At 30.2% G+C, this 13596-nt stretch overlaps 1 protein-coding gene and 1 long non-coding RNA gene across 9 annotated transcripts in view; one reads left to right on the forward strand and one right to left on the reverse strand.

Annotated features, from left to right (window-relative positions):
• The first annotated feature begins 4122 nt into the window (after positions 1 to 4122).
• LOC142224713 (uncharacterized) lies at positions 4123 to 4950 on the forward strand. The gene is made up of 2 exons (XR_012719190.1): positions 4123 to 4521; positions 4581 to 4950. It is a non-coding gene; the product is annotated as an uncharacterized LOC142224713 (long non-coding RNA).
• Positions 4543 to 13596, reverse strand: part of LOC142224684 (very long chain fatty acid elongase 7) — a 107694-nt gene continuing 98640 nt past the window's right edge. For all 8 annotated transcript variants that reach the window (XM_075294488.1, XM_075294476.1, XM_075294491.1 and 5 more), the window contains 2 exons: positions 4970 to 8073; positions 4543 to 4914 (listed from right to left, as the gene is read on the reverse strand). In XM_075294488.1, the coding sequence (XP_075150603.1) occupies positions 7885 to 8073 (189 nt within the window). In that variant the 3' untranslated portion in view covers positions 4543 to 4914; positions 4970 to 7884. The remainder of the gene's footprint in view (positions 4915 to 4969; positions 8074 to 13596) is intronic.

Raw genomic sequence — 13596 nt, forward strand, 5'->3', positions numbered from 1 at the left:
GGAGCATTTCATACATTAAAAATGCAAGATTTCACTTCTTTTCTGTGATTGCTTTTAAACAGCTGATGATAGTGTTGCATAAATCTAAATCTACAAAAAAAGGATAAAAATATATCTTCTTGTTGGAAATTTTATTATAACTTGATGGGGAATGATCCAATACAAAAATTGAAAATGTTTATTTTTGGTGAAATGAATTATTAAAGAAAAGTAACAGTGAAAAAATTGCCAATTTAGCGCGATAATGCCAACTTAATACTGGCCTTAAACGAGTACTCTGTTTTCTTTTAGTCCTTCACGGCTTAGGGTATCCAGTGCTAAAAGAAAAAAGCCCTATTGTTGAACTCATACATATTTTTTATTGCAAAAAATTTTATTGTTTTAGATTATTTTTTTTGTTTCAACTTTTGCCACAGAAAATTAATTCCAAACTTGTGTATAAAAGTCAATAACCGTACAAATAAATTCGAAGCAAGCTGAAGTGGAAAAAATTATCACAAATAGTTAATATGGTAATGATTTTTTCTTTACCTTGAATTAAAGTTTTCTTTTATGAGAAGGAAGAATTTCGTAAATTGTTGTTAAAAATCCAAGAGTATGAGTAAATGTTCGTTATTTTAACAAATCTTTTCTGAAATATAAGAATGTATACTCAGATTGGATGCAAAGATTTTGAATTTGATTTTGTATTGATTTCGTGCCAAAGGCGAGGCTTAAAACTACAAATACAAATCATTGCACAGTTTCCCATTTTGTTTTCGAATATTTCTATCAACTTTCTATATTTAATCGAAAGATTCAAAATTCCAGTTGAAATATACAATATTTATTTAAACCAAAAATAAAAGAATGACGTCGAAGAAAATGTGCCGAACTTTTGAGACTTGTCCTGTAGAGTTTTCTGTTGTGATTCCAACAAACTTCTTGGAGGAATAACAATTTGCATCATTTGCATCTAAGTCTTAAATAATAAACACAATAGCTGGTAGTTAGTTTCGAATTTTATTTAAGAATTTAAATTTGTTCTCCATATATCTGATTCTCATCTCTTTTAGTAGATGAAATTTTATTAGTTCTTGTTTTTAATAAATGCAAATCATTTTATGCTTCTTATCAAATAAATGATTGTTCTTGAATATAGGAAAGTTAATGTATTCAAATTATTTTGTTTGCAACTCTCTATTTAGTTTTAATTTTATCTAGGTATACATGTTTTCTCAATAAAGAGTCAATTATTATTTAAAAAAAAATTATAAAATTTCCATATTTTTTCTTTTTCTAATTTATTAGCTGTTAATGGCAATAATCCCAGCAAGCAGTCTGACTGTTTAGGTAAATTCCAGGATTATTAATAAATTTTTGTATAATGCACATCTTTTTAATTAGCGCTGTCTGTTGATTTACTTTTAATTATTATATATAGTATTTTAATTAGCTCTTTTGTGTTTGGTTTTTGTTTCTGGTTTTAGCAAATAATGATCGTATTATAATGATAATGTTGTTTTTATTCTTTTCTAATTTAGTATATAGGCATATTTACTTTAAGTGATTTATTATTTGTGTTTAGCTAGAAACAAATGACTACTTAACCAACTTCTTGTTATAGTGTTTTCTATAATTAAATAGAAAAACCTCTGGTCCATTTTTGTGGTTACTTAAAAATTACATTTTTCTTAAGATTACAAACATCTAGTGAAATAGTTTTGACTTTAAACATAAAAAATCTATACTATTAAAAAAAATATATTTAATAACAATGTTTCGCGTATTTTTTTTTTTTTCTTAACGAGTACTATTATTATAAAAAATGAAAACAAATATATTAGGTGGTTGTTAGTTACTTTAATACACTGTTTTCCCTAGGCTATAGTTTATGTTAAAGAAGCGCTGATTTCAGTTCAATAAAATTTAACTTGGAATATAAAAATCAACTTTGCATCATATATAATGGAGAAAAAAAGGAAAGGCTAGGACCCGACTAAAAGACAACTCTACCCAAATAATTTTATACGCCTGGTTTTTGTAGTCTATATTTTGAAGCGTATTGGAGAAAAAGTTTTAGAAGCACTGCTTTATGCTTAATGACATTGAACACCCAACAAGTAACAAAGAGTTAAAGACGGCTGGTTTAAGAAAAGCCTAAGGCCGGGCGATGTCGACTAAATGATACCCTAACGCAACCCTACCCAATTACTTTTGTACGTCTGATATTTCTCGTGTATATTTTAACTTATAAACCTTATGCCATATATTGTTTTAAGGCCCATTGATGTAGCTAAGAATTTTCAGCCGTTTTATAAAACTAAAAAGAATACGAAATTTAGATGATGCTGTCCCTTCTCGTGAGTTCTTTTTAGAAGTCTAATATATTAATGTTGGGTCTAAGGCCAATATTTCTGATAGGAACTACATAATAGTTGAGGGTCAGGGATGGTGGGTGGAAAACTTTAATAACTCAATAGGGCAAAGCTAGATACCTTAATTCAAATTTACTTACCATTAATGTAAAGGACTTAGTTAGGCATAATTTAATTAGGTGCCCCGCTTTAATGGTTGCTGGGTTCTACCCTGGATCTCAAGGCCCAAAAACAAAGCATGCTCACGAAAGATAAACCGTCATGGAGGAAAATAGCTCAAACATTCAAAATTGTATTCATTTGTAGATAGTGCGCCCGAATCTGGATACAAAACTTAAACCTTATCTGTAGATGTCCACATTTTCGAGATTGGAATCGTTAGTATGATTTGGTAGGCAACTAAGCAGAAATTCGTTGGTCTAAAATTTTATTCCGCTGGAAATTGATTTTTGATACATTTGCATTTCAATTGCCCTTTTCAAATCGATCAAACGACTGAATTGCATTTCAATATAGCTTCACGGAGATGACAACCTATCCCAGCAAAAAAAAATAGAAATCCATCCTAATCCATCATAAAAATTGTACATACAGAAATTTTCTAGAGATGGATATAATTTTTACATCATAACATGATGACATATCCGAGGTTTGTGAATTTTTTGCACTAAATTTAATTTTCTAAATTTTACCGGGTATAAAACATAGCAATGATGGATAAAATAATGAAAGTTAATGCTCCGTTTGTGTATGTTGAAGGATAGCATTCTTTCGTATTTCAAACGAAAGAAACTTGATTGTGGTTTCTCTGTGTCGAAAGACAAGTCAATTCATATTTTGTTGTTGAGTATGAAACAAACGTATACAATGTGCTAAGGAAAAAGTTAAAACATTATTAACATTTGAATTAAGGTATATTTAGTAAAGTACTTTCATGATTAAATTTGATAATTTTTTTTCATTTGAGCAAAACTTTGATTGTCAGTATTTTATTAATGTCATAGTATAGGAGTTCTATGGGTTTGTCATCTCCCCCTACCAAATAACATGCAGTATTTCTTCATGCTATTATTATATATCCTTGAATTAAATATTCTGTATTCTTCCCATCTACACGAATTAATTGCTCATCTTTTTGAGGTAACTTAACAATGAGTACACATTGTAGCTCTCACCCCTTAGGAGAATGTTGCTAGCTACGCCAATTTAACTGACAATTGTGACAAAAATAAATCTTCAAAATAATATTATTTTATACATTTGCTTTAAAATGATGACAGTAAAGTATCGAAATAAATGATGGTACGAATTTCGAAGCATACATGGATACATTATCACATTGTCTCTGCTTTAAATTTCCCATTTGTTGAACAATGTTTCAATTTGACTAACAATCAAAGTGGCAATATGGTGACTTTGTAAAATATTTTCCTTAATATACCTTACTTTGAATAAATTATCTGGCCAAAACATTGTATTCTCATGCAAACGAAACGAACTTTCAAAAATACAGAAAGCCAAATTGATTCGAATTCGAGTAACTGCTTTTTTATCGACTGGGTTTTCATTTGATATACAGAAAATAGCTATAAAAAAAAAATTTAAGTGAACCGATCTGACCTGGAATTCAGTATACAATTTTTGCTGGTATCATAAGAAATCGGAAAAATAAATTTAATTAAGAATGTTTCTTACTTTTTCATTTTATTACTCACGACTGAAAAGCAATCACTTCCAATACAAGTGTAACTAAAACTCACAGGGGGGTTACTCTGTATTGCGATACGAAAGCAAATGCGATGCGATAGTTAAATGCGTTAAGAGTACAATTCGGTACTCTGTATCACTTGCGCAAACGCTTTCGCAAAGTAAACTGAAAATATGGTAACGCTTTAGCAAAATAAAGCGAAAATATGACAACGCTGGCTGCACAATGTAAACAATAACGAAAATGATAAAAAGAAATGTCAAAAAATTGTAAATAAAAACATTTTAAACAATCTTCCGTTCGGTGCGTGTTCTTTTAAAACTTGCTAATCGTTTATAACAAAAAAGTAATAATTATGGATTCGATAGCGTTATGGTTTGAAGAAAATTAACATGAACGAATTACAAGAAGAATTTTGCGAGATCGGTCAAATATACTCTCCCTAAGTGACCACGGGTAAGAAAATGGAAACTCAAATTATGTGACAAACGTTTTCGAATATTTCATTTTTATAGATTTCGTCTTAATAAAGATGCGTTTATGTATGTATTAAACGCTATTAAAGACGACCTCGTCGTTCCAAATAAATCCACAGCCATTCCAACTCCAATAAAAGTGGCCGCTGCTTTGAAATTGCTTGGACAAGGTGGTTATCTACAAATCGGCCAAGACCATCTTTTAGGACTATCAGAGCAATCTATGTCGCGCTGCTTAAAAGAAGTTTGCGAGGTGATTGAACGAATACTTTGTCCCAAGCACATACAATTTGAGGTAACTGCGGAAGAGACCATAAAGTCTACCAAAGTTTGGAACTGACGTTGCTGTGTCTGTAACTTTTTTGGTTTTTCCCTAAAACAATAAACAATTTAGATACAAATATAAAAATTTAATTGTGCTTACTTACATATTTGTTACTTTGCGATTGCTATTTTGTTTGCGCACGATTTTTGCGATCAACGAACGAGTTTGACATACGCTTTCGCATTATAGAGTGCGGTGATGCCAGATTTGCGAAAACTAGATGCGCAAGGTAGATACGAAAACGAATTACTGAGTACCAATTACTCGATTCGCGACAATTTTTCTTACGCATCGCAATACAGAGTAACCCCCCAGGTTTAGTTACACTTGTATTGTATTGCATTTTAACAGCATCCTTTTGGGTTCACTTAGCATTCCGATTTTTGTTATTTGTTTTACCGTACTTCACATAGAGGATATTGCTCTACTGTGGACATACACAGAAAAAAATTTCACGAAAATTTTTCCAATTAAAGTCTTAATTGAGTAAAAAAAAAAATTAATTGAGACAAAAATCAGTCATAAAAAATAATTTAAAAAATGTGATTGACTTTCAATTAATTTTATAACTGATACTATCATTTCTGTGATTGCAGACATTTCAATTAAAAAATTAATTGAATCAATTAATTTTGTGTTTGCATCAGAATTTATTTTTATGTGTGAAGGAAATGCAATAGGATGTGAAATGCCACCAAATATCTTCACATCTCATATTTTTTTTTTTTAATTTTAAAGGCGACACATAAGGAATAAGAGTAATCAAGTATCATTGCCCAATGTCGAGTAATAAAAAAGCTATAGACCTATTTCACGAAAATTTTTCTAATCTTGAGTTTTAAAAAATATTCAATTAACAATTTAATTGATTCAAAAATTTGTTATCACAAAATTTAATAGTATCATTTAATATTTAAATTGACTTTCAATTAATTTTTTAATTGATACTATCATTTCTGTGATCGATGTGATTTAAATTAAACAATTACGCCCATGTTCTTCAATTCGATTTACCTCATTTAGAGAAAATTCCGATTCTAAAGGTGTTTTTCAATCCGAATTAGAGAAAAAATTCTCCAAATATTTTAGAGCAAACATAATTAATCTAAACCAATTAGAATCACAATATATTATAAAATACCCATTCACAATCATCATCAAAAGGCATTTATTTATAAAATAGAATGTTTTCTTGCTATTTTTTACATTAAATATTTTATCGCATAATATTCAATATATAAGAAATATTTAATAACCAATAGGTCCCTTTATTCCTGTGAATCTTTATAGTGCGATTTTCTCTAAATGCCAGGAAAAACATTTGAGAGAAGTTAGAGTTGCCTTAGCTGACTCGAAAATGGGAGTCAAAATCACTCTAATTTAAGAACAGGAAATTTGTACCGAAAATAATTAGAGTGGATTTTATTATTTTGTCGGATTCGGAAAAGAATGGAAAAAAGAACATGGCTGTTAATTGGATCAATTAATTTCGTGATTGAATCAGAAAATAATTTTTTTGTGTGCGAGTTTATTGTTTAAAAAGCTACCATTCTCATATGGTAGCCCAGAAGCGTTAGGTTTGATCGCTAATTTTTTGCTCGGAATCTCATGGAAGTCTATCTTGTCTGTATATAATTTTTTATGTGGCCATTTGCCAATTTGGTTTCGCATTAGTAAGACTTACATTTTTCGTAAATACTAACAATAAGACTACGATACAAACAAATTAACTATATAAGCTAAAACATATATTTTTACTGTTCCAATATGAAGAAAAAATATAAAATATAAACGGTGCCAAATGTTTTACCATTAGAACTTACCAATCGAATAAGTTCTCGAGTAATTGACACACGACCCGTGATTACAAAAATTAAGAATGCGATATCGAATGCTGCGATAAGCCCCTGTTTGCTTAACCTGTCTGTACAAATTTAATTGAAAGAAAGTTGCAAATTTTTTTAAAATTCAACCAAGTTTAAACTACAAAGTGATTGGGAGTTTTTTTTTTACTTAATGCCTGCAAAAGAACTATATTTACAACATATGTAGTAATGTAAGTTGCATCAAAAGCCTAACATTTGAACAATAAAGGCATCCGTGCAAGGAAAAAGAGAAAATTCCTAAACCTTAGTATAAAACAAAGATAGTTTTGTTTTTCAAAAGTTCTTTTGTAAAATTATTAAAGATTTTATAAAATCTTGTCATTTTATTGTTAGCAAAAATATTTAGGAAAATTATTAAGTTTCAAATTTGACCATTTTACAAAAATATTTCTTTTAGAGGCTAGTGTACAATTAAAATATCAAAAAAATAAAGAAAACAATAAACTTATGAAACAATGATGGTTTTCTAATTGTTTTTGCTAAAATAAAATTTTAACACTTTTTTATCTTAGCCAATATGCCCATGTTTTAGATGGGTGTGTGTGTGTGTTTTTTTTTATGTGAGTGTGTATGTGTATAACAGTGTTTATTATATAACTTACAATAATTTACAAAATAAAATGTAATGCTTTATGAACGATTGATTGTTTTGATTTTGATATCAACGATTAGTGGAGAAGTGAATTACATAATAGTAAAAGTTGTAGAATGGATACAGCAGCTTCGGAGGTTTAGTTTTGTTGTGCGTGCTAAATGCCTGTTCTACCACTTTTCTTTACTCTTTCAAAGTAGTTACTAGTTTCTCATATTACCCATTTTTTATGAAATATGTTTCATTATATTTTCTAGTTGGGAGGGGATGTTGGTTTTTGATTTGTTTATGGTTTACACAATTTGTCGTTTTGTTTTAGTTTTTGTTTAATAGCTATATAAATTTTATATAATATATAAAACATTCATTTTGTTCTTGAATCCATTGGTTTGTTGTTGTGGTTGTTGGTTTTCTGTTCTGTTTCTCTTCTCTCATACATATTTAGAATTTGTTGCTAAAAACTATATAAAATTAATTTAAATATTTTAATAGGCTTAAATCGAGAGTTTTGTGTGATTTTTGTTTTTTTGTTGGTTTAGCTTATTTGACTTTTCTCTGATGCAGACTAGAGCTACTGGTATCTGGATTAAGAATAGCTTCATTGGATGAGATAACACCCTCCTTGAGTATATGATCACTGCCGTTGGCAAAGCCATTGGAGTAGATGCCATTTTTCATCAAATGGCCATTGGTTATTAATGAACTTTCACATTCATCGTCCAAAACGGGCTGCAAAGAAATACAAGATTTTATAGAGATTATTATTACTTTTTTTTTATTAAATTTGTTGTTTAGAAATAAGTTTTTATGGAGTCAGATAATGATGGTGGGTATAAAAATTCAAATTGTTGAGCATAGATATGAAAATTGCTCGAACAAGGTCGAGTTCCCCTTTGTCCATATTATAAAATCCTAGCCAAAGACAGTCAATTCATCTCACATTTACCTTTACTAGTTGCTAAGTATACAGAAAAATTGCTAAAAAAATTAATTGGCTTGCTACAAATATGATTCAAACCGGCGCACATTGGACCAAATGACCGAAATCTCACGCATAAAATCAATTTTTGAACTTGTGAAAATTAACCCTGGACAGTCATCCTTCGTCAAAATGACGACGCTTAATTTCATTTTCGATTTAAAGTGCTTTTTGGTCGATTTTAATAAGGTCGATTTAATAAGGAAATAAACATAATATTGGTTCTCATTTTTGCTCACGATGCAAATTATAGCGTCTTGAAATAAGCTGTAGTCAAAATGACGAAGGATGACGTTTGTGTACAAAAACTAAGGATGACTTTCCAGGGTTAAACATTTGGTGCTACAAAAAAGTTGACAAACCATTAGCAAAAAAAAACAAAATGATTAAACAATATGACAACCCGTTTGGCCGTTCCAGGTCGACGAAGTGGAAACTCTTTGTTATTGATGTTTTTTTTTTTTGAATTCAAAGTTTAGCAAGGAGATTTAGAGATTTTGGTGGTAAAAAAAGTTTTAAAAGCTATAAACTTAATTTGAAATGTAAAATATAAGTCAAAGTATGTACTTTTAGTAAAAAGGATCAAGGATCCTTATTCGGTTAAGTTAGTTTATACTGCTTTAGTTAGGTCTAAATTGGAATATGGTGTTTTTGTTTGGAGTCCTTATTATGGAATTCATTCCCAAAGACTTGAAAGGATTCAGAGGAAATTTATTAATTTTGCACTCTACCCGCTTAACTTTTCTGTACCGTATCCCACTTATGAGGCGAAATGTCGATTAATTCATATGAAAACTTTGGCTAATAGGCGTTGTTATTTGTCTTTAATATTCCGGGTTTACTTGAAAATATCCACTTCAGGGTTCCTCTTAGGACTTTGCGTAGTAGTGAGTTGTTTCATATACCCCGTCATAGGACTAATTATGGTTCCAATGAACCAATGAGTCGTGCATTGGCTGAATTTAATAATATCTCCTATGAAGATATTGATATATTTGATAAATTTTCTAAAGTTGTTAATATTCTGGATTTAATATATTTTTAGTTCTAAGTAGTCTGTAAGGAATATTTTATTTCCATAGACTTAAATAAATAAATAAATAAAAACAATTAAAAACGATTGTAAATATTTTTTGGTTATTTAAGAAAAAATTGTGACAAAAAGCATATTTTCTCTTAGGTTAATTTAATGTATGTCCCATGTTGTCTGCAGTAGAACTTACTAACTTGGAACGGATTGGTAGAGTTCTATAGTGCGTTAGAAAGGTTGAGATGTTGTCTTTCTGCTTATAAGTGCTAATGAAGGTACCCCATTATAATTATGGTGTTACAATCGAAACCCAGAAATTATTAAATATTGGATAGAAAACAACTCCCAGTGCTGTAATAATGATGCAAAAACATTAAAAATAGAGAAGTCTACCACGACAACTTGAAGTAAAAAGTTAAACAATTGTGCAGGGAAATAGAATGTCTTACTGTAACTGATTCGTCGACACAGGTTCCGTTACAAAATTTCTTAAATCATAAAGCTAATATTTAAATATAGACTTACATATAGCAGAGTGTCAAGGTAGTGATACGTACAGAAGTAATAAGATCACTTCAAACATGTTTCAAGAACAAAATGTTATTTTTGGACTGGGAACGCAAAAATGTTTTTTTTTTTCTACAAACACATACAGGGTTGGCAAAATCTGGACATTTTTTAACGAATATGTTCCCATTCCTACATAGTTTTGCAGAAATAATGGTATTCAAAACTTTTAGCTAAAATGAGAGTGCAAGAGATTGAATTGAACTAAAATTTCTGAAATCATATACACTCTAAGGTAGTGATCAAGATGGAGTAACAGTATGGATCAGTTCTAATCTCGATTTTCAGTTTCCAATGTTACTACATATTGATATATTTAAATTGGTGTATGATAAAATTGGTTGAGATACATCCTCCATTAGAAAATAGGCGTGGCAGTGGGTGGATCGGTCCGAAATGTTGATCATACTTTATTCTCATCCCCAGTGGTACATGTACAAAATTTCAGAGCTCTAGGCGCTTCCTTTGGGTTGAAATACGCCCTTCAGTTGAAAGTGGGCGTGGCAGTGGGCGGATCGATCCAAAATTTTTATCATACTTTATTCTCATCCCCAGTAGTACATGTACAAAATTTCAGAGCTCTAGGCGCTTTGGGTTGAAATACGCCCTTCATTTCAAAGTGGGCGTGGCAGTGGGCGGATCTGTCCAAAATTTTATATTATACTTTATTCGCATCATCAGTGGTAAATGTACAAAATTTCAGAGCTCTAGGTGCTTCCGTTGATTTAATGCGTCAAAAACCTGTCATTTGGCCCACAGTGCGGCGGCTGGCTAGCATATAGCGTACGGCGTTCCACATTGCAGTAAAATCACTTAGAGAAGCTATGAAACACTCAGAAATGTCACACCTCAGTAATGCTGGTGACATTTTGTAAGTGGATTCACTGCAATGTGGACCGCCGTTCGGACTCGGCTATAAAAAGGAGGTCCCTTGTCATTGAGCTTACAATGCACAACAAATTCATGAGCTGAAAATCAAATTACTTCCGCATCTACGTAAACTCTAAATCTGGCCACCAGGAACTAATTCCTAATTATCAAATTTCAAACGGATGTTCATTGGGAAGAAATTTTCGTCGAATAAACGGTGGTCGAAACTCAAGCTATTTTGAAGGAATACACAAAATTTTTTTTCTGATTCAATCACCAAATTAATTGATCCGATTAATTTTTTAATTGAAATGTCTTCAATCACGAAAATGATAGTATCAATCACAGTTTTAATTGGGCATAGAACAAATTCTTGATTAAAAAATTAATTGATTTTTTCAGCAAATTTCAATTAATTTTTTAATTGATTCAATTAAAAATTTAATTGATGTTGATTGCAAAACTCAGTTAATTTATTAATTAAAAAAGGTAACTACTTTTAATTACTTTCTGAATTGACTTAGAGTTTTTATTTGGATTAACAAATGATTGTTTGAAATACATTTTTAATTAACAATTAAAAGAAAATCAGCACTTTTTTAACTGAATTAGTCTTCCGAATTTGATTAAAAAGTTAATTGTATCAATTTATTTTTTTTATTAAAAATTTTAAAATTTTCAATCATTGACTTAATTAACTTAATGTTTCTACCATGATTAAAAAGTTAATTGTATCAATTAATTTATTAATTGAAAACATTTTCAACTTCAATTAACTTTTTAATTGGAAATATGTTGGTGATATTTTTTTCTGTGAAGGGATAAATCGTACTACCAAAATGGTATCGAAGAGTTAATATTCAATTGACATGTTATATAAAATTACTACATGTACGAACCTTTTGAACATATAATGAATAGATTTATTTGCTAATTATGTTGTTCTGTTTTTTTGGGTGCATAGAATTATTTGTTGATCAATATGGTTCTCTTTTTGGGTGTTGGAGAAAAATAAAAATGTAATCCGAAATTCGGTAACAAGAATTATGTTTTGTGTGTAAAAAGTTTCTACAAATACCTTTAACCATTTTAGATTATAAGTAAAGCTTTGTTTCGGAGTGTTATTCTTTAGTAGATTTATTGTAATTTACCTCAATTGGCCTTTAAGGCTTCAAATTACAAATAAAGATAATAATAATAAAAAAAATATTTTTCATTTTTAATCACAAAAACATTTTTTTTGATCATGAAATTACATATATGTAAAGTAGTAAACTGTACAAAAGTGTTAATTTTTAAAAATAAAATTAGTCATTATACGATTCTAATACATACTAAATAAAACGAATATAAGAGAAAGAATAGAGGTGTGCGCGTGACACGCGTGAATCATGTGAGTCGTGAACAAAATTTGAAGGAACTCTCGTGAGTGGGACTAAATGAATATGTCGTGCGTGAGAAATAAAATCGGTTCGTGAGTGTACGTGAATAAAATTTCTGCAAAATCACGCTCACGAAAAAAAATCAATATTTAATTCATACTCGTATGTAAATTGAAATTAATTTAGCTCTTGAACCATATTATATTTTCGAATTTTGTTACCTTTGCTGATTTCCGTTTGAAAAATGTCATAAGTCTCGTGAATTTGTTGTGAATCACGTGAATTGTCATGAATCGTGCGTGAGTGCGAGTCTTTAAAAGTAGTTCGTGCGTGAGCGTGCGTGAATACTGGTTTTAATTTCGTGAATGTGCGTGAGAAAGATTGGCTACAACACGTATCGTGCGTGAGCGTCCGTGAATAAACATTTTGCTTCGTGAATGTGCGTGAGTGTGAGTTAAATTTCAGTCACGCGCACACCTCCAGGAAAAAACCAAACCTATACTATATATCGTTATAGCTTAGGCAGAAATCATGTGGAATTATAAAAAAAAATTACATTTGCAAATATACAAATAAACCTTTGATCCCCCAGAGAGTAGGAGTAGACAAGTCGAATATGCATTTAGTAATGCAAAAACTATTAAGTAAATATGTATACAAAGCTATTGAATAATTAAATATTACATTGACGCAAATCACTATGGAATTATTCCGCCTCATTTTGGGATCCACTTTAACGCTTGATTGCTTAACGTTCAAAATCTTTCTGCTAGTCATTAGAAGTTTTGCGTAAATCTCCAGAGCCACTATACTGGTTAGAGTGTTTACCTACATTTTTTCTATATTTACTATTAATATTTTTGCTATTATAGGTAATTGTATTTAATTAACACTTTGATGTTAAACCGGACCTAAATATTCAAGTAATCGACACTTGCTGGTCTACGATTCGTTAAGCTTTCTTCAATATTTATTTAGAAGAAAATACAATTTTGTCGTCTCGCCCTTTAAGCATCAACAAAAGTATGGACTTTGGGAATATGTACTCATGTACCCTCACTTGAGTGAAGCACATTGTTGGGGTAATGTTTAGAAAGAAAAAATTGTGAATTTGAAGATGATTTCGAGTATTGAAGGTACATGTGTACAAATGTGCTAAAAATCTAAACAAACAATCTCCATTAAAACTGAGACAAATGCGTAGAGTGTGATAAAAATCACCTCCACCATGGGATCAAAGGTTAATGATCACTCGTAAATGTTGAAGGTTGAACTGATTTGTCAATCGTCTTAGTTGTTTGTATGATTGATTGGTTTGTGGTTTCCAGTGAATACGAGATTGTTAAATAATTTATGCATGGGTAAATTGTAAAACGTTAGAAGTCATTCATAAGAAATTAGTCAACTTAATAGGGAATAATTAT

The sequence above is a fragment of the Haematobia irritans genome, chromosome 1 (genome assembly GCF_050003625.1).
Source record: "Haematobia irritans isolate KBUSLIRL chromosome 1, ASM5000362v1, whole genome shotgun sequence".
Taxonomy (NCBI): Eukaryota; Metazoa; Arthropoda; class Insecta; order Diptera; family Muscidae; genus Haematobia; species Haematobia irritans.